Source organism: Sciurus carolinensis, chromosome 10 (assembly GCF_902686445.1).
Source record: "Sciurus carolinensis chromosome 10, mSciCar1.2, whole genome shotgun sequence".
Classification (NCBI taxonomy): Eukaryota; Metazoa; Chordata; class Mammalia; order Rodentia; family Sciuridae; genus Sciurus; species Sciurus carolinensis.
The window spans coordinates 138,143,271-138,163,676 of NC_062222.1; the positions used below are offsets into that span (position 1 = coordinate 138,143,271).

The 20,406-nt window shown below is 63.1% G+C and overlaps 1 protein-coding gene across 1 annotated transcript; it reads right to left on the reverse strand.

Moving 5' to 3' along the window:
* Positions 1–16,629: 16,629 nt before the first annotated feature.
* Adra2c (adrenoceptor alpha 2C) lies at positions 16,630–19,373 on the reverse strand. Its single transcript, XM_047566748.1, has one exon. It carries the CDS (start codon positions 18,517–18,519, stop codon positions 17,140–17,142), a length of 1,380 nt encoding a protein of 459 aa, XP_047422704.1. The 5' UTR covers positions 18,520–19,373; the 3' UTR covers positions 16,630–17,139.
* Between the last annotated feature and the right edge of the window lie 1,033 nt (positions 19,374–20,406).

A 20,406-nucleotide genomic window follows, 5' to 3' on the forward strand; every position in this document is an offset into this window, starting at 1 on the left:
TCCACTCTGAGAGTTGATGCCTCCATGAAGGGTGGTGGGATGCCACCTGGACCCAGGTCGGGGACAACTCCCCTGAGGCCACGAGCTGCTCTTTCTTATCCAGCCTGTGTCCATACCTGTCACCTGGGGAGAAGAGTGGCCCCTTCCCAGGGCCTTATGCTCACCTGACATAGGCAGCTCTGTGAGGGCAAGACAAGACCTGGTTGAGCTCAAAAGTAGGGCACAGACAGAGTCACCGGGGGCTCCCTGGAGATCAGCTGCGTGAGCCTTTCAGCACCAGTCCTGTGTGGACAGCTCCCATGTTCACCCTTCCTTGTCCCCTCACCCGTGAAAGAACCTCCCACTCTCCAAGGCCACATCAGCCCTGGCTGCTCCCCCGTCCCTCCCACAACCCTCCCGTCTCCCTAAAGGGCATCTGCTCCACAGCAAGACACTGAGCTTCCTCCCCAACCCAAATCCAGCCAAAGGCAAGACCCCTCTGGCTGTTCCCTCAGGCCACTGGAGCGAGAGGACCGAGGCCAGGGTGGAGAGGGCTATGGGAGGAAGGGAGGAAGCCAGGGCTGTGGTGGGAAAGTGGGCAGCAGGTTGTCTGGAGACCCGAGAGCCAGGCTTTGCACCTGGTCTGTGGTTGGAGGTGCTTGTTTGACCCCCGGAGGGAAGTTGGGAAGGTCGTGGGCATGCAGGGTCAGAGGGTTCCCACCCACCAGGCCAGGGAGATCACTGTGGGACCCTCAGGATGCAGAGGAAAGAGCAGCCCTGAGTCCAGCCCCCAGTGTTAGGGGGACCAGTGGCAGGGTGCAGGGAGCAGGGCGGGGTCCCGAACCCCAGGGAAGGAATTGTGATCTATGCTCAGCTGAGGGCTGTGCATGCTGAGGGGTGACGTGCCCATCTGATTGGCAGTGTGGAGGTCACTGTCCACCATGGAAGAGACTCGATCAAGGGACAACAGCAGACAGAGAAGGAGGAGGGCCGTCCAGAGCAAGCCTTCTAGAGGGCTCGTCCTAAAGGCCCACAGAAGGGAGGACCCCCGGGCAGAAGCTGGGGACAACTTCACACAGGGTCCCGGCACAGCCTGGAGGTGGCCTCTCAGGTGAAACCCCAATGAGGAGCCTCATTTCTCACCCCGAGCCTCAGTTTCCCCCTTGGGAGCACGCGGTGGGAGCCATCAAGGTGCCACACTCTCCCAAGGCTCTGGGGAGGGTCGTCCTGCCTCTCCCCACTCCTAGGGACTCCTTGTCTTGTGGCCACATCACTCCAACCTCCTTACTGGTCCCGGTCTCTGTCTCTGTCCCTGGCCTCCCCTCTTCTCCTTCAGACACCCGTCACTGGACTCAGGGCCACCTGCTCCGACTCAGCCTCACGAGAGCTAAGTGAGTACTTCTGCAGGGACCACAAGTACTCAGACCACTTGCAGGCGAGCTTGTGTTCTAAGAGTGGCCTTGGGCCACCATGCAGCCCACTAGAGGGCCGGGGTGACCAGTGCCCCAGGCAAGAGGGAAGAGGACAGGCTCACTTCCCCACCCTGCTCCTCCATGTCCCCTCTGCCCCCTGGGCACTGCCTTCCAACTGGGCCTGCCCCCTGGCAGCCTCTCACCACGGAGGGGCAGCCCACAGGGAGCTGCTCAGGCCCAGGCTCCCTGACCCTCTCCAGCCCATCTCACTCCCTGCCTGCTTGTGCCTCTTTGGGTCACCTCCTGACAAACCCTTCCACACAGCCTGCTTCGGGGGACCCTAAACTCGGGCACAGTTCTCCTGCTAAGGCCCCAACATTGTGCTGTGGGGGTTCCACAGTGCACATGGGCAGAGCGCTTCCTTCTCTGCCACAGCCGCTCCTCCGTGGACCTGCTAGGGCAGCTGGCCAGGAGTGCAGAGAAGCAGCCCCATCTCTTCCACGGGACACTTGCTGCTCCCCTTCCCCCTCCCCTATGCTGTGACTCCTCTTGGCTGCTCTCTGACCGGCCCAGCTCTGTCCACGTGGCCCTCAGAAGCCGAAGCCCGCATCTGACCCATCCCTCTGCAGCAAGCCCAAGTTCCCTGCCGGGGCTCTGGATACCGGCACCGCGTGACTGCACCTGCCCCGCCCTCTCCGCCACAGGCTCCCCACGGCCTGCCCATGCGGTGCACCTGGCCGGACCTCCCTCCCCCATTTCAGCTGCCCAGCTACTGCTCCTCCCCAGCTCCAGACACGGCTGGGAAGCCCAGCCTGGGCGGAGCGCCTCCAGCCGACTCCTCGTGCCACTCCCTCTCTGTGGGCACAGGTCCACTTTCACGTTCCCCTGGTGCAGTTCAGATGCAGGACCCACCTGTGAGACCTCCTGCAGCCTCTGGTCTCCAGGCCCTGGTGAGGCAGAAGTTTGAATAAGTTTCCAGAATGCATCTGCATGGAGACCTGCGTACAGATGTTCCCAGCTACTCTCCAGAGTGGCCAGGACTTCAAAGTAACCAGGACAGGGAGGGTAACACCCAGACAGTAGGACGTCATGCAGCACTAAGAGGAAGTGAGCTGCCGAGTCATGAAAAGCACGGGAAACCTGAGTGTACCTCACTGAGTGGCAGAAGTCACCTGAAAAGGCCAGTGAGCTGCAGGCCTCAGAGTCGGTCTGTCTGTGTCCATCCTGGCTTATGGATTGCAGCACAGGGACCCCTGCAGCTCACCATGTCAACAGGGGACTATTCGGGACAGTGAATTAGGAACATGCAATGCCATCTGTTCACCCTTGAGCCCATTAATTAAAAAAAAAAAATTTTAGAGAGGGAAGACCTGAGGGTTCTACTGTCCTTGAGCATAAATCCTTGCAGTGTGACCCACAGGAGAGGCTGGTGGCCCCTGGCTGCCGTTGACTCCACTGGCCTGGCCTTCCTCCTCTGGCTCGAGGACCATGATTTCCCACCAGCACGTGGGGGGCTCTTCCCTAGAGCTTGTCTGGGAGGAAGGCTGGCCAGGACACTGGCAGTCTGCAGCTTGATTGGGGGTCATTGCAGATACTTGCAGGAGGCCCAACCTGTCCCTGCAGTTCTTTCTGATCCAGTAGCCCTGGAGTGGGTGGCACAGAGGGCAGGGGACCCCATGTCTACGGGGCAGTGGGAAGCCACATGGGCAGCAAGCCCAGAGCCCTGGCCCATGCCCAAGCCCCAGTACAACCCCACCAGCCCTCCATCAGTTCTCCTTCTGCATGGGCTTCCAGAAACCCACTTCCAGCCAGGAAACTGGCACATGAAAGGGCACCCACAGAAACTGGCCAGGAAAGGATGCTGCACGGCACAGCTGGACGTTTGCCCTGAGCCCACTGGCTGGGAGGCTGGGCCACTGCCAGCTCTGTCTGCGTGGAAGTGCCGTGGGCGGGCGGCTCTGCACACGACACGCCCCTCCGCCAACCCCCTAGGTCTGGGCTGCCCACCCAGATCCAGGTAGCCTCTGTTTTCCCTGCAGAAGAGGCCAGTGGCCCCATGTTCCTGCATCAGGCTGATGACCAGGGTCCAGGAGTCAGACCAGCACACCTGGGGCCTTGGCCCGGGTCTCTGGGTATCGGCCCACCTGCAGAGTGTTGCCCTCCCCAAGTCTGTGATGCTGCCCATCTGAAGCTACTGCTGGAGAACTTTCTAGAGAGAACTGAGACACAGCAACACAGCTCACAGGCAGAGCAGGTTGGCTCCACAGAACTGGCTGGAGTCTGTGTGTGAGTCTGTCCTTCAGAGGTGTGCACAGGCCCCAGGCCTCAGCCGCTGCAGAGGGGGCTCCCAGCACCTTGGCCCGGCCCCGGGTCTGGGCTGCAGCCCAGGCTCATGCTGAAGTTCTGCTGGAAGCCTCAGAGGTCAGCTGCCCTCATGTTTCCAGGAGGCATTGATCCGGTCTGGTCTGGAAAGCTGACAAAAACGCTTTCCCTGCTCATTTCCTGTGGCACCAGGGGAGCTGAGAGCAGGCTCAGCCTGCGCACCTGTCCCTGGGGCCTGCGGACCGGCCTCCTTGCCAGTGCTGCCCCACGGGCCCACTGAGCGCCTGTGCCCTGGACTCCGCCCAGCCCCACACGCCTGTCCCACACGCCTGTCCTGTGCCTGCACCCAGCTCCCTTCCGCTGACTGGAGGGATCTGCAGGCCTGCCGCTCCCCTCCCTTGCTCAGGAGGCCACTGAGCTCAGGGCGGCACACAGGGAGAGAGCAGAGGCTACCCCTGCCCTCCTGCCCCGTCCAAGCCTCCCCACTCCCAGGCTGGAGTGCAGACAGGCCCTGAGGGCTATGTGGACGGGCAACGGCCACAGGCTGTGCCCCTTTCCCGTGGCACCTGGGCAGCTCCCGAGCTGCAGGCAGCTCGCCCTGCACAGGAGTCCAACACTGGGCAGGAGGCTCGGCATCACCGTCGACAAGCCGCCGTCCCCGGTGCACCCTCTTACAGAGCTCCAAATGAAAGCTGTTCATTAGAGCGACAGGTTTACCATTTGCAGCGAGAACGGCTGGGAGCTGTGTGCCCCTGAGGAGCGGAATCGTGTGTCTGAGCAGCCGTTGCACTTGCAGGGGACAGGCGGCACTTCGGTGCCAATGGCTGTGGGAAGAGTTTATGTGGAGGTTTTTCCTCTCTGTTGTCAGCGCACAGGAGCAAATTACTGCACGCGCGTCTCGAATGCCGTTTACATCTCCTCCAGGACGCAGGGGGCTGGAAGCGCGCCACAGCTCAGAGCTCAGTTCTCGTCTCTGGAAGCTGCTGCTTGCAGCCTGGCTGGGGGCTCCGGTCAGGGCAGTCAGGGTTCCTGGATGGGGGTCCAGCCTCCGGCTATTCAGCCCAGCCCAGGGCCCAGCCCGAAGCAGTGTCACTCACAGAGAGGCAGGGCTGGGCAGGATGGCCAGGGAGGGACCTTTCCAGGGGAAGCAGGTTTCAGAGGGACAGAGCTCTTAGGGCACGGGTCCCTGCCATATAGGAAGGAGCTGCCCTGCAGACCAGGACCCTGAGAAGTGGAACCAAGCAGGCCTCATGCATGGCCAGCCTGAAGTGTCCCAGGAGCCAGAGAAGCTTCAGGGGGGCCAGGCCCTCATGCTGGCACAGCCCCGACTTCCTGTGCAGAATCCTCTTGGTTCCCACTCTCTGTCCATGTGGTCAACTGGGATCTGACGTGGGACCCCTCTGGGTGCTAAGCTGGGCTGTGTGGGGAGAGGCAGATGAAGTGAGGGGCCTGAGCATCTCCACCCCGGACACCGGTGTGCATGCCCACCCCAGCTCTGCTGTCTGCAGCCGAGGTGCCGGGCTCCAAGGCGTGGCTGGACAGTGCTGCAGGGAGCTGTGCAGTCTTGCCCAGCGCTTGACACCCCAGCCTCACTCCCTCAGAAGAGATACCAGGCCCCTCCGCCTCCCAAACACAGCTGGACATGGCCCTCTGACCAAAGAGACTACCAGGAGAAGCAAGCAGGTCCTCCGATGCGCAGCGGGTGTCCCACGCTCCCCTGCATGCAGGGGCTCGGAGAGGCTTGGAAGGGGGACTCACAGACCAGCTTCCTGGAAGTGCCCTGAGCTTGAGAAGCAGTGCAGGGGTCCAGAGGCAGGTGCCCTGCGAAGGTGCACACGGGGAGGGAGCTCCCGCAGGGAGGCTTGCTGTGGGTCCCTCTGGTGCCGACCCCAAGCTGAGGAGTCGCCTCCAGAAAGCAGAATGTACTGCGCTGTCGTGGGAATGTCCTCAGTGGGACGGCGGCGGGGAGAGAGCCTCCTTCCTCTGTTGGCTGCTTCTTAGTCGCCTATAGCTCAGAAATATTTATGTGGAACAGGCACATCCGGGTCAGCGCAGTGGCTTCCTTCGAGGTCTGCAGCCGGCATGCGCATGGTGGCTCACCTTAGGATCTCCTCGTCCCACAGGTGGGCACGTGGTCACTGCCCCCCCTGTGCTGGCCCTAGGAGGCCAGAGGAGGGGCTCTTGTGGTCCTGCCACCATGCCTGGGGCAAGGGGGATTCGTGCTCCCTGTCCTCCCCCTGGGGCTGGCCCTGGCCCCCGTCCTCAGATTGACAGGGTACCCAGGCGCCTCAGGGATGGGACACAGGTTCTCGGGATGGGAGGGGTCCCGAGGCTCAAGAGCGCTGACCGGAGCCCATCCCAGAGGCTGGGTCCTGGGCCCGCTTTGCGTGGAGTGTGGCCCAGGAATCTGATTGGAGTCCAGCTTTAGCCACTGTCCGTCCTGCTGCAGGACACTGGCTTGCTGCCTCGAGTCTCAGACACCCCTGTCCCCAGGTGGCGGGGCTCCAGGGAGATTGAGGAGGCTGGGCCTTGGTGAGGGAGGTGTGGTCCCTCCATGCTGCCCGGAGTAGTAAGTGCTACAGAAACAGCTGTTGGCAGGATCAGTTCCGAGAGGTGGAGGCATGTGTTGAGGCCACACAGCAGGGAGGCAGCTGAGCCAGGATGGAGCCCTCGTCCCCAGGGGAAGGCCATTCCATCTTCTTCTAGGCTCCAGCATCCCCCTCCTGGCGCTGGGTGGAGCCTGGCAGGAGTCCAGCGCCAGCCCTTATTGCTGGTTGAGCAGCTCGGGGGCATGGGTGGCCTCGGTCCCCTCCCCCTCCGGGCATGGAAATGCCCATCTTCCTGCTTGTTCCCCTGGGCCCGAGCGCCTCTGGCACGCTGATGGCAGATAACGCTCTCCTGGACAGTCTGGTAGTTTTCCATCATCACAGCAAACGACAAGACTCTCAGGAGGGCAGGTGGAGCTGAAAGGATCCTCCTCCTCAGCTCCGAGCAGTGAGATGGGGGCAGCTTTCCAGAACCTTCTGGGCTGGGAGCAAAGGCCAGTCTGTCCCACCACCTGCAAGCCCAGGTGTCCCCACTTGGGACCCGTGGGGCCTCCGCGGATGAACCTTGTCCGGGCTGCCACACGCTCCTGAGTACGAGGTGTCCACGCCCAGCACCTCGCGGACCCCTGCCTCCCTGCTCAATCCCTGTGGGTGCCCCAGTTACAGAAGAAGGGGTTAAGCAATGTCCAGGGCCCGTTTAGCAGCTGTGTATTTCCCACTCAGTTTTGCTATGAACTCGAAACCTCTCAGAAAAAAAAAGGCTCTTCAGCCAAACGCCGTGCAGAGGGGCGGGGGCACCAACATTCCGCCCGTCCCCTCTCCGGCTCTGAGACCCCTCCTTGCTGCTGGGCAGCTCCGCCGGCCCCTTTTTATCACCAAGGAATATTCTGTCTTCTGGATGCACCAGGTGCTGAGCCACTCACCAATCAATGGGCCGTTGGGCTGGTTCCAGTTTAGGCTGCTTTGAATAAGGCTACTTGTTATGAGCATCAAAAAACCAAAGTGCCCCAGGGTCGCACAGGTGGGGAGTCACAAAGCCTGGTCCATGTGGAGCCAGTGCAAAAGCCCCATGGCTTCTGAGGGTGTCCACCCTGCTTCCCGGGCTCAGAAGCTGCCCTCTACGGAGCCAGCAGCCCAGCCTGGCCCTGCAGCCGCATGGCCATCAGCACGGCCTCTGGGGGAGCAGGAGGTGGCACAGTCTCTCGAGCCTACGGGCCTTGCCTACAGTGAGCTGGGGGCATCCCAGATGCTTCTGTACCCCAGTAAGCCATCTCGGGTACCCTCTAGGCCATTTCGGGTGCCCCGCTGGATTCCAGGAGGCACCAATACCTTCCTCCAGCTGCAGCTGGGGAAACTGAGGTGGGGAGGGGAGCTGCCTGGTCCACAGCATGGGTGGGACATGGAGGAGGGGGTGTTATGGGATGAATGTGTCCCCCTAAATTCACATGTTGAAGCCCTAACCTCGGAAGGTGAGACAGGGCCTCACAGAGGCCAAGGCTAAGTGAGGTCTCTAGGTGGCCTCCTCCAGCCTGCCTGGTGTCCTCACGAGAAAGAAGACCAGGACACAGACAACAGGAGAGCCACAGCGGACACGGGAGATGCGCTCCTCAGGCCAAGGAGAGGGTCTCAGGAGGAGCCAGCCCTGGGCACCCGGATCTGGGGCTTGTGGCCGAAGCCTGGGCCACGCTGTTCCACTCAGGGGCCACTGGAGCACGCCTCCCGGCTGCAGCCCCCAGGAGGCCTCTGGCTGCCTGCAGTGGCGGCTCACCTGCAACCTCTGGGCCCCTGGGCCTGGGTGGGATCCCCCGGCCTCCAGCACAGGCTGCGAGGCGAGACTCCTGCGGTTTGGGGCTGTGGCCCGTTCCCCTCCCCGAGACGGCACAGGTTTCAGGGGCCGGGCGAGTCTGCTTTCCTGCCCTGCGGGGCCTCTGGGACCCTCGGCACGCTGTGAGGGATTGCTGTGAAGAGGCAGCCATCACAGAGGGCCTCCGCCGAGGGCAGGAGTCCCCGTCCGCCCGGCCCCGGGCGCTCGCCCTGGCCCCTGGCTGAGCACGGGGGAGCTTGGGCAGCTCCCTCGGTGGCTGCGTCCCTGGGAGGAAGCTGAAACCTCCCGGCGCTCTCAGCTTGGGCCGCTGGAGACAAGTCCTGTGGGACAGTCTCAGCTCTGGGTTTCCTGATGCTCTACTAATATTCAGGGCAGAGCTGCTGCCTGGGAGATCAGAGGCCACTGCTGCCCCATGGGGTGCTGCTCAGAAGGGTCCCTGCCTGGGGTTCAGTGCCCACACGCTCTCCGTCTCGACACTCTTTGACTTTGTGCTTTGTAAGTGACATCCCATGGCAGTGGCAGCCCTGATCACACCCCCGAACCCAGACGGCTGCCTGCTGCCTCCCCTTGGCAGCCTTCTGGCCTCCTCCTCCCCACCCCGACCTGCAACCATGACAGCTTAGCCCCTGGAGGGGGCCTGGGCATGGGCCCAGAGAGGGTCTCCAGCAGATGGGCATTTGTGGCATCCCAGGGCAGGGCTGGGTACAGTCACTCTGGACCCAGGCTGGCAGCACCATGGTGCAGCCAGGGGGTGACTCTGGGTTGCAGCCCTCTGCACCAAGCCCACCTGGGCATGAGAGCCACAGACTCCTGGAAGGGGCCTATGGTTTCCATTTTCATTCAGCTGGCCCTGCAAATAGACAGCCTTTGGCCTCAGAGCGGGGCAGCGCTGTGGGCACTGGGCAGTGCCTCCCAAGTGGGCAGAGGGTGTATATGCAGTCCAGTCTCCTGAAGCCCTGGCTGCTGCTCACCCTGGAGGGACTCGGGTAGGGTTCCAGCAGGCTGGCCTATGACAGCGCTGGCCGGTCAGACAGGGAGTCCCCGGAGCTCGCGGACCCTGAGAGGGATGCTCCAATTCTGAGGTTGCTCAGAATTCTCTGCCGCTCAGCACCTGGGGACCCAGGCTAGCTGGGCACCTTTCTGTGGTGGCACCCTGTCTAGCAGCCCATGTCCCCATCTCACCCTGTTGCCTCTCAGGAGCGGCGGCCCGTGAGAGAGCCTGGCCACCCAGGCGCCTCCTGCCCTCTCCCTCCCCACAGGCCTCGAGGCCATGGCTCCGTCACTGAGGCCATTGCCCCGTCACTGAGGCCATTGCCCCATTGTTGACACCCAGGTGACTCATTTGTCTTTGATGTGCAGGCAACCCTGTCACTGAGGCTCAGCTGGTCCTCACAGTGTCCGAGGCAGCTGCCTGGGTGCGAGTCCCCTGACCACGAGGTCAGCCTTTCCACCGGCCGAGACTTGGCTTGGTCTCCATCCTGCTGCCTGGGTATTGGCCAGCACAAAGGGTCAGGGAGGAGGAGAGGCGCGTGCTCTCTGTGACCCAGGCCCAGAGACCTGGCATCGTGGGCTCTGTTGGTGGACAGAGGACAGGGGCTCAGAGCCCTCTGGCTACACCTGCCGGTGCAGTTGTGAGATGCTGTGCCGCGTCCACAGTCTGGTTGGAGGCACCTTGGAGGACAGAACTGGGCCTCTGACACCCTGAGAGCCAAGATGTCCACATGTATCAAGTGCCCGCTGTGCACAGGCCTCTGTGTGCAGCCTGGGGGTGAAGTGAGGCAGGGCAGGAGGCAGGCTCTGGGAGGCCGTGGCCTGACCTGGGCCTCTCCTCCTGTCCCAGAACAGGGCGTGAACCCCAGGGCCCATCAGTAGAGACGAGGGGCTGGGACCTTGCACCCCCACCAGGCCCTCAGGCCTCCGGAAGGCCAATGCCCCACCTGGAAGAGCTGGCTGGAGGCTGTGGGCTCAGGGTCAGGGCCTGAGCTGCACAGGGACACGGGCCCGGAAGAGCAATGGCCTCTCTACCTACAAGGCCTGGGGGGCGTTTGGTGGCTTAGGCCCATTCTTCAGAGAAGAAAATTGAGACTCAGAGCATCACGTGCTCAGTCAGATCTCAAGCCGTTCCCCACAAGGAGGTCTGCAGAGAGGTTTCCTGGAGACTGGGCTGAGACAGACCCCTGCAGGTGCCCAGCGGCCGTCCGCGTCACCCAGGTCCTGCCTTCTGCCACACCATCAGCCGCCAGCGCAGGCTGGTTCAGCGTCCTGGAGCTTCCGAGCTTCCCGCTGCGTGTGCCCCCGCCCGCAGCCCAGCCCGCGAGCGCTGTGAACGCAAGGGACGCTGTCTTGTTCCGCCTCCCTCTCGAATCCTTGCGGAAGCAAAAACAACAATCAATTTTGAATAACAGCTTCATTCGAGCCAATTAAAAGAGGACTGATTTTGCTTTGGATTCGATTTGCGATGGCAGGCACACTCTAGGAAACTGGTAACCAGATTATTTTTTTCCACCAACATTTTGGCATTTTATATCCTGGGTGGGGTGATCGCCAAAGCCTCCTCATTGTTCGGCAGAGTTTCTAAGGCGACAGGATAAGCAGAGAGGGCCCTGCCCTGGGAAGGGCTCTTCGCTGCCGCTCACACAGCCAGGAGGGTTGGACTGAGGACCAAGTCGAAGCCATTGAAGCCACGTACAAATCCTGGGCCATCTCATCACATCGGCTGACGTTTAATCCAAGGGGAAGGAAGAGAGGGGAGTGCCCAGGCAGCAGCCCCAACTGCAGGCCCAGGACGTGGGGGCTCTGGGGGTGGCCCTGGACACAGCCTCTTTCCACCTGTACAGGAGACTGTCAGCTGCAGGCGGAGAGGCCGTGTGGAGGGCCTCGGAGTGCAGCCTCTCTCCCTGGCCCGAACTCTCTGCAGCTTGGTTTCCTCCTCTGCAAAATGGGTGCATGTGCCTCTTCCTGGCAGGGTTGTGACAGGAAAAAGCACTGTGTGCCCACCCCCAGCCTGGCACGCAGTGGGCGCATGGCATATGCCTGCTGCTGGGATCCATCACACCTGCTTGTCACCCTTACCCTTCATGACGCCCCTCTTGGGGCCTCTCTGAACTGGGGAGGGGGCTCCTGAAGCGGACGTCCCCTCTGGTATGTCATTGTCCCGGGGCTGTGTGTAGAGTCCAGTCTCCATTCCAAGGCCTCGTGGAGAGCGCTGATTTCTGATGTGCTGCAGTCAGTTAAGAGCCGATTAACTGGGGGAGAGGCCCGCCCACCCGTATTTGAACATACGGCTTCAGCAGCCGGGGCTGCACGTGAAGCGGAAAATCCCCCACAGCACAGAGCCGAGCTAGAGCCGCGGCCCTGAGCAGCCCCAGGCCCTGGCTTCCTGCTGCACAGAGCTTCTCATGAAGAGCCTGAGAGCCCCGTGAGGGGGTCCTCAGCAGCCCCTGCTCAGTGGGCACACCACAGCCAGCCGTCAGGCTCAGAGGCCAGGTCTGAGCCTTCCAGACCTCTGCATGGGAGAGGGCGGCTTGCGCTGGCCCACTGCCACCTGGCCAGGAGGATGCCTGTCTTCGTTCCAGTCTCCCTGTGCCCCCGAGTGCCTGCCTGCTCAGGGGAAGGGGGCCAGGGCCTGGTCAGCCTCGGGGGCTGGAGGCTCCAAAGGGCTCTCTGGAGATAAAAGGGCTGATCAGGAAAGACAGGTGGGAGGTTGCCCCAGCCCAGCAGAGTATTCACTGCAGAGTCCAGGGTGGGGCAGAGTCAGGACCGGAGCGGGGAGAAGGGGGGCGGCGAAGGCCGCCATGATGTCTGGGCGCTTGAGGGGCCTTGGCCTGGGAGCACAGGGGCGGGTCTGCAGGGGCCCGGAGCCAGCCAGGCTCCGGGACCCCACTGCTCTCCAGCCCAGGTCGCAGAGCCTGAGGCAGTGAGTTCCCTGGCCAGTCTCTGAGGCCGGGCTGGGGTCCTCGCCACTGCTGCCACCCAACCCGAATGGCTGCTGACGGGCTGGGCTTTGCTGTGACACGAACGCCCGCTGGGCTCTCCTGGGTAGAGCGAGGAGGCCTCCAGGAGCAGCAGTCCTCCAGGCGGGTCAGCTGCAGAGTGGCTCCAGCTTTTCCTGTCCATCTTGCATGAAGTCAAGAGAGGGGCGTACAGATCCTGTTTCCTCTGTCTCCATGGCTGCCAGGTAGTTCTGGGCACGTTTTGTTCAGGCTCAAGGGCAGGACCCCCTTAACCAGTGCTCGGTGCCAGGGCTCCCACTCCGCCCTGCAGGGCCCGATTTCTTATCTTGACCATAATGATCCTATTGTACCCAGGCTTTTACTGGGAGCAGCCACAAATCCTCTTGGCAGGAAAGAAATAGATCTTTGGCCCCCAGGGCTTTCTCTTGGCCCGGAGTCCGCAGCTGACTCTGCTTCCCAGGCCAACTCCAGAGGACGGTGCTGTGCCCAACCGAGGGGGCCCAGGCCCTTTCACACCCTGCCCCCTCCCCGCCTGTGTGCACTTGGTGGGAGCCGGGGGGAATGGACCCAGGGAACCATCCTCCCAGAGGGGTCCCCCCCAGGCAAGGCGGACACCGCCAGCTCTGCCACTGCCCCTGCAGCACTGATGCATGCAGCAGCCTGCTGCTCAGACAGTGCTCACGTTCAGGGGTGCGTGTGCAGGGGTCCCCAGCAGCTCACAGCAGGCTCAGCTGCAGGATGGGATCCTGAGGTGGGAGATCCTTTCCTGGCCTTTGGAGACTTGGGTTCCTGCGTCCTCTCCTGTTTCTCAGCTCCAAAGACCCTGCCTTCCACAGGAGCCCCACCCACACCCACAGACTGCCCCTCAGAGCCCCTGGAAGTAGGGCCCAGTCCATGCCTGGCTGTGGGGAGCACGCGGCTGAGGAGTGACAGGTGCCCGTGGTGTGTGGCACAGGACCTGGGCACACGACCCCCCACCCTTGCATGTGGGGGGCAGCTGTGGGCCTGGGGAGGTGGCTTGGCTCCACAATGGGCAGCAGCTGTGGAGCCAGACGGGACGGGCCTGCGGGCGCCATGTGTTTTGATCTGCTGCTGCACTGGAATATTCGAGCCCTGCCGACGGATGTGATATAAAAATACAGCTGGCTGCCAGCAAGTGCCTCGCAACGTGTCTCCCAGCCGCAGCCCCCACCCGGAGCCGGGGGCAGGAGCCGGAGCCGCTTCTGGGAGCATTAGCAGCTCTGCCTGCTCCAGGGAACATCGTCCTTTGGATTCCATGCTGAGTTAGGAGGGGACCTTTGGATTGCCCCCCGGCCCCGAAGCTCAGCAATGAATATGCCGTTAATTCACACACCAGTGTGTCTGTGTGCACTCCAGCAGGGGCGGGCTGAGCCAGTGCAGGCACCCTTGAAGGCCAGCTGCAAGCCCCACCCATGCCAGCCCTTCCACATGCCCCTGTGATTCCATTTTGTTTGGATATTTTATTTTTATTTTGGTATCAGGGATTGAACCCAGGGGCACTTAACCCCTGAGCCACATCCCCAGCCCTTTGGTATTTTGAGACAGGGTTTTACTAAGTTGCTTAGGGCCTTGCTAAGTTGCTGAGGTTGGCCTTGAACTTGCCATCCTCCTGCCTCAGTCTCCTGATTCTCTGGGATCACAGACGTGGCCCCATGCCCAGCCTGCGTTTCATTTTGCCTGAGCTCTTCTGAGAGCCTGAGGGAAGCCCTGTGTACAAGGCCTCGCTGCCGGCCCAGCGTGCCGCGCAGCACCACGGCTCGGAGCTGGTTCTCTGTGTCTGGGCTTTCTGAGGTTCCTGGTTGTGCTGCCCCCACGCACCAGAGGGTCCAGGCTACACAGATGCCTCTTGGCCCATTTCCTCAACCCAGGCAGGAATGGACGCCTGGCTTTGCACAGTAGACATGAAAAAAGAAGGTGGGCTGAGGCTTGCTCCATACGATGACAGCCACCACAGGCACGGACAGACCTGCTGCCCGACGGGGGTGGGGCAGGGGCACAGCAGTGGGGCCATTTCTCCACACAGAAATGTCTCCTTGGCCTGCAGGGGGGCCCTTGGGGCTCCCAGCACCCTTGGGATGGAGGTCAGCACTCCTCCTTCATCCACGAAGACACCGGACTTGGCAAGGTGACAGGCCCATGTCACCATCAGGTAGGGTAAGAACCAGCTCACCCTGCCTAAGAGATAGCAGGCCACTGAGCTGTGAACAGCTGTCCCCAACCAGCATTCGGCAGTCCCAGCAGGCAGGAGGGCCCAGGTCCTGGGATTAGGAAGGAAAGGGGTGGCTATGCTGGCATTCGAGGTGAGCAAATGACGCTTTGCATGCTGCTGCAATTTGACCCCCAAGAGCCCCAACAGGGGGCAGTCACTAACCCCAGCACCAAGGGCCCTCCAGCCACAGGTGACCTGCTCATGACCACACAGCTCCAAGTGACAGCAGGTGCTGGCCCAGGGTGAATGCATGTCCCCTGCAAGCCCAGGGGCTCCAGTGAAGGCCCGAAGCGCTCGCCATGTCTGCCCCCAGCAGGGCACCAGCAGCCCTGGACTACAGGGGTCCTGGCCCCTCTGCAGCCCAGCACCCGACACTGGCACCAGAGGCTCCACCCCACCACGAGGATGTTTCCCAAGACATGCCTGGACCCTGTCTGGGTCCCCTTCTCAGCTGCAGGAAGCGCCCCCTTCCCCATCACCTCCTGAGGGGCACAGGGCGGTGCAAGCGTGCTCGTTAGCATGTTACTCTATGACGGCGCCTGAGGGCTGCCTGGGTCCTGTTGCCAGCTGTGTGGCCACAGGCTGGTTTATTCATCTCTCTGAGCCCTGTGCAATGTGCTAATAATAAAATCATGAGCTCCAAAGATGTCATGCTCTCACAGTGAGGGTGTCCTGGACTGGACAGGCGTCGGAGTGCTGGGCCAGGGTTCTGCCTTCCCAGCTGGCCAGTGGCTTGGGTGCATCCTGCAAGCTTGGTAAGATGCAGATCCTGGGGGGAAACTGAGGCCCTGGGCCTGGGAGTCCTTCCTACAAGAATGTGGTGGCTCCCTGGGCCCCTCCCTCTTCTCAGTGGTATCAGCCATGCCATCTCCCAGGGGACTGCCAGGGTGGACTGCAGACCCAGCTGGGCTCAGGGAGCTTTCAGCAACCCCTCCCTCACAGGCAGTTGTTGAAGCCCAACGAGAACCGGGTCTGTCAGTCCAGGCCTGGTGGGGGAGGTCAGGATCACGCTGGTCCCCCTCAGCAGCCCAGCCCCAGCTCGTCTCTGCACCAGAACTCTGCTCTGTTGGTCCCATGTCTGAGCCTAGCACACAGTGGGCATGAGTCTCTATGTGGACACAGTGTGGGGTAGCACCTGCCACTTCAGGCATCCTGAGGATCTATAAAGCAGGGTGACAAGGACAGGCAGCAGCTCAGGGTCTTTTTCCAAGTGACAGCTATAGCAGGTCAGACTAGGAAGGGCCTGTTCTGGTGCCTGCCTCAGGGGTGAGGGGCTTAGGAGTGACCGGCAGGATGGAGGGCTTCGCTTCCCTGGGACAGACCCTGGGCCATCCCGGGACAAGAACAGACATGTGGAGTTGAGAGGGACGCGGGCTGACCGAGCAGCAGGGGCTGGCAGAGGGAGAGCACACGTGGAGAAACGTGGGGCCCAGGAGGAGGGCGAGGACGGGTGGTCCCAGAGGGGGTCCCCAGCAGGAGCCTCCTGCCGCACAGAGCTGCAGCGAGTCGGGAGATCCCCCTCCGTGTCCCCTGCCCAGGCCCTGCTTCCACCCCTCCACCCCAGGAGCTGCCAGGGGCTGGAAGAACCGGCAGGGTCCTGGCTCGAGGGCCCAGCATCCAGGAGGCCCACTGTAGTACAGGATTCCCCTCTTCCAGTCACTCTGACAGGGGCCGGGGGGACAGCCCTGGGAGGAAGCCCGGGGACCGGAGGGCGGGCAGGCTCAGCCCACTCCCCCTCGGCTGCGGGGCCTTCCATCTTCATTTGTCTCAGCATTGCTAACAGGGTTGTTTCCTCTCACACTGGCCAGGCCCAGCAAGCACAGGCTTCAGGTCTGGAGTAGGTCTCAGGGCAGCCTTGACTGCAGCCCCACCCCATAGGAGGGGTCCTGCTTCTCCGGGCAGGTCTCGCCCCACCCTACCTGCTTCAAAGAGGCAAACCCAGAAAGTGTCCAGCGCCCCCGGGACTGGCCTGAAGTTGCTGGGAGCCTGGACATGGGGAGAGCCCCAGCTCCTCCCTCAGTGGCAGCTGTCTGAGAGGGGCAGGGGAGGAGGACAGGAAGGGAAATGTAGAGAAGACAGTTCCCCGGGGGTGTAAATCTGGAGTCAACTTTGCTTCTTAGCCACTTATGGCACAAGAATTTGAGTATTCATTCTGTTTGTAAAAAAAGCATTTAGCTTTTTTTTTTTTTTTTTTTTTTTTTTTTTTTTTTTAAAAAAAGACCCCCTCGTGCTCATGCAAGAGAGGAAGCCGACATCTGGAGGCCCCCAGAGCTCTCATCCACCTGGGGGTAGGCTAGGCAGGGGAGGGCCTGGAGGGTACCCCAGGGGCTTAACGACTGAGGGCTGCACCCAATGCTTAGATTACAAAGGTTTATTTAGAAAATAGTTTGGCTGTTTGGGCTGTTTGTTTTTGGCAAACATACTTTAAATACTTTCAGTAATCAAAGATGGTCAGTGCCCTCTTCCTCCTTCTCCCCAGAGAGCCGTCACCCAGGTCTTGGGAAGTCAGCCCTTGGTCCCTGGGAATACCAGGTGGTGTGTGTTTGGGAGGAACTCCTTCTCCCCACATTTGGGGTAGGGGGTTGCATCCCATACTGCTGTGTAAACGCCCACCTCACAGTCAGACCCTGGCGAGGCTCCAGCACCTGGATCCCCAACTCGAGCCCCAGAAGCAGCCCCTGGCTGAGATGGGAAGGCAAAGGGTCTCCCCTTTCTCCCTCTCACTCCCCGGAGGCCCAGCTGTCGGTCCAGCTTCTGCCCTGCTGCACCCTCTCTCCCCTGTGCCCTGGAGGCCAGTCCATCCCTGGTTCTCTGGGGAGAAGCCACCACACCCCGCCAGACCGATCAGGAATGAGGGCAAGTTGACCACAGGTCACTGTCGGAAGCCCCTTCTCCTGCGTCGGAAGAGGATGTGCTTGAAGGAGCGCCGGAAGTCCTGGTTGAAGACCGTGTAGATGACCGGGTTGAGCGAGCTGTTGCAGTAGCCGATCCAGAAGAAGAACTTAAAGAGCGGGTCTGGCAGCTGGCAGGCCTCGCGGCAGATGCCGTACAGACTGTAGCTGAAGAAGAAAGGGAACCAGCAGAGCACGAACACGCCCATGACCACGGCCAGCACGAAGGTGAAGCGCTTCTCCCGCGCCTGGGCCACCTTGCGGCGGCAGACGCTGCTGCGCGCCCGGCGCCGGCGCGACAGGAAGAACTCGACGGAGCGCGAGCTGGCGCGGGACAAGCGCCCGCCAGGCCCCGGGGACCTGGCTGCTGCCAGGGTGCCGGGATCAGCCGGCGCGGCCCCGGGCCCGGGCACATCTGCGCTGCCCGTGCCCGCCTCGGCGCCCGCGCGCCGCCGTCCGCCCCTCCGCAGCGCGCCCCGGCGCCGCCGCCTCTCAGCTGCGCTGCTCTCGTCCGGCTCCACGTCGGCGCGCGGGGGTGCACAGTGCCCGTTCTCGCCCGCCGCCGTGCCCAGCCCGTTCTCAGTGGTTGGAGACGCGCCGTCGGGGCCCGCGGGAGCGCGCTTCTCGCTGAGTGTGCGCGTGCGCAGCTTGGCCACTCGATAAATGCGCGCATAGACCAGGCCCATGATTAGGCAGGGCGCGAAGAAGGAGCCGATGCAAGAGGATAGGATGTACCAGGTCTCGTCGTTGAGGCCACACTGAGGGTAGGCAGCGCCGTCCGGCTGGCGGTAGAAGGAAACCAGCGGTGGGAAGGAGATGACAGCCGAGATGAGCCACACAGCCACGATTGTGGCCTTGACACGGCGCGGCGTGCGCTTCAGGTTGTACTCGACTGCCTGCGTCACCGACCAGTAGCGGTCCAGGCTGATGGCGCACAGGTGCACGATGGAGGAGGTGCAGAAGAGCACGTCGAGTGCCAGGTACACGCCGCACCACACCTGCCCAAAGTACCAGTAGGCCATAAGCTCATTGGCTAGCGAGAAGGGCATAACCAGCGTGGCCACCAGGATGTCGGCCGAGGCCAGCGACACCAGGAAGAGGTTCTGTGGGGCACGTAGCGCCCGACTGGTCAGCACGGCTATTACCACCAGCACGTTGCCCACCACGGTGAAGACGATGAGGAAGCCCACCACGGCCGCCAGCCCTGCCACAGCCCCGGCGGAATACTGGCCGGGCGGCGGCCCCCAGGTGGCCCCTGAGGCGTTGACGCCCCCACCGCTGCCCCCGTCGCTGGCGCCGCTCGCGTTGGGGCCCTCCACCGCCGCCACCGCCAGCGCAGCCGCCAGCGCCGGGGACGCCATGGTCCTCCCGCGAGCTACGCGGTCCAGCCAGGAGCCCGGGCGCAGCCGCGGCAGCTCGGGCACCCCCCAGCCCGGGTCGGCGCCCGCATCGCCGCCTGCTCCTCGGGTGTGCCCGTCAGGAACAGCGGCGCCCCGCAGCCGGCCCTTGGCCGTGGTGGCCTGGCGGGCGGCGCGCCGGAGAGCGTGGCTGCCGGGCTCCCCGCAGCTGCCGCGCGGGTAAGTGCAGAGCTGGAGGCGCCCGGAGCGAGCGGAGACGCGGTGGCGGGGGGAAGGGGGGCAGGTCCCGGGGTCCTCACGCGGCCCCGCCCTCGGCCCCGCTCACTGGGAGCGTCCCGGCCACGAGCCCACGGCGACGCGGCGCCCCAGTTGGCGAGCCTGAGCGACTCCACGGTCCCGGCGCCCGGCTCGGGCGCAGGCTGCAGGCGGCGGTGGTCCCAGCGCTCCGCCTCCCATTCAGCCAGCTAGCGCTCGGAGCGCCGGGACGCGGGCTGCAGCTCCTCCGGACCCCCGCGCCCAGCCTCCTGCTCCAACTTTACTTTCCCAGACTGGGCGCCGGCACTGCCGCCAGTCCTCCTGCTGCTCCCGGGCGCGGGCGCCCCCCGCGGTCCACGCTCGGCCGTGCGGGCGCCGCCTCGCCTGCCTTGCTCGCCAGTGCTGCGCCGCCGCCGCCGCCGCCACCACCACCGCCGTGCGCTCGGCGCGAGTGCAGCCGCCGGGCTCGGTTTCCAACTTGGGTCGAGTTGCGCAGCGGGGAGGGCGCGCGGGGCGGGGCGGGGCGCCGGGCAGGCCCGCGCCGCCGGCCCGGGGGGAGCGGGCAGGGAGCCCGAGCCCGCGGCCGCCTTGGCGAACCTGCCGGCGCGGCGCCGGGGAGGAGTCCGGGGCGGCGGCGCGGGGCGCGCGCTCCGCTAGGGCGCCCCCTCCAGGGTCGACTGCAGCCTGCGGGACTGGGCTGATCACCGACTGGCCTGGGCGGTGAGTTCTAGAAGCCTGCTCTTTCTAAGACGGGCGTCTCCTGCACCTCCCCCGGCGCAGTCTCTGGCGCGCGCCGGCGTGCACACCAGCGCGCAGCTTGGCTAGCTCGGGGTCCGTGGTCTGATTGGAGGGCGAGCCTCTCACAACCTGGCAGACGATGCGGCACCGCCTAGTGCGTACTGGTCCTGTCGGGCTTGGGGTCGGTGCTCCCCTGTAGAGCCACCTCCTCAACCGGCCTCAGTTCCCTCCTCTGCCAGCTTCCCAGCGCTGCTGGAGCATGATTCATAACGGCGGTGCCTGTGAAAGCCCAGGGCAAGCGCCGAGCTCTGCGCCCATGTTGGCAATTATTGAAGTTTACTTCTTACGCTGCATGACCCTGCTTTTAAAGGCTGGGGGAATGTTCAAAATCACCGCCTCTGACAATCCCCAAACTGAGCTGCCGGATGAGGGCAGTTTTGCCAGAGTGCGCCCTAGGGAGAACCGCCCCTGTGCATCCATTATGCACTGTCACGGGGTCTGGGTTGAGTGTTGGGCCCTGGTCCCTACCCCCAGGCATCCTGGGTCTGTGAGAGGCAGACTAGGGAGGAGGTGGCCCAGGGACAAGCTGGAGGCCCTGCATCTTGCTGCAGGGTGGAAGTGAGGACCCTTCACACAGCCCGGAATGCATGCCCCCTGGTCGCGGGTTGTCCCTTGCCCTCAGATGTGATATGGCCTGTGCCCAGGAGGCATTGTGGGAGGTCTTTGAGTGGTCTCTCCTCCCCCATAGATTAACTGTGCCTGCTTTGGAGTCTGCTTCGGAGTTCCTGACTGGGGCCAGTGTTAGCCTCTAGTCTGGACTTTCAGGCTCAGGGGGCACTGCCATCAGAGCAGATGCCACTGTACAGCTCTGGCCTCCTGTGCACCGTGTTTGTCACC

Bases quoted from the DNA above. Each gene is read 5' to 3' on its own strand.
- Adra2c (XM_047566748.1), bottom strand. From the start codon at position 18,519: ATGGCGTCCCCGGCGCTGGCGGCTGCGCTGGCGGTGGCGGCGGTGGAG.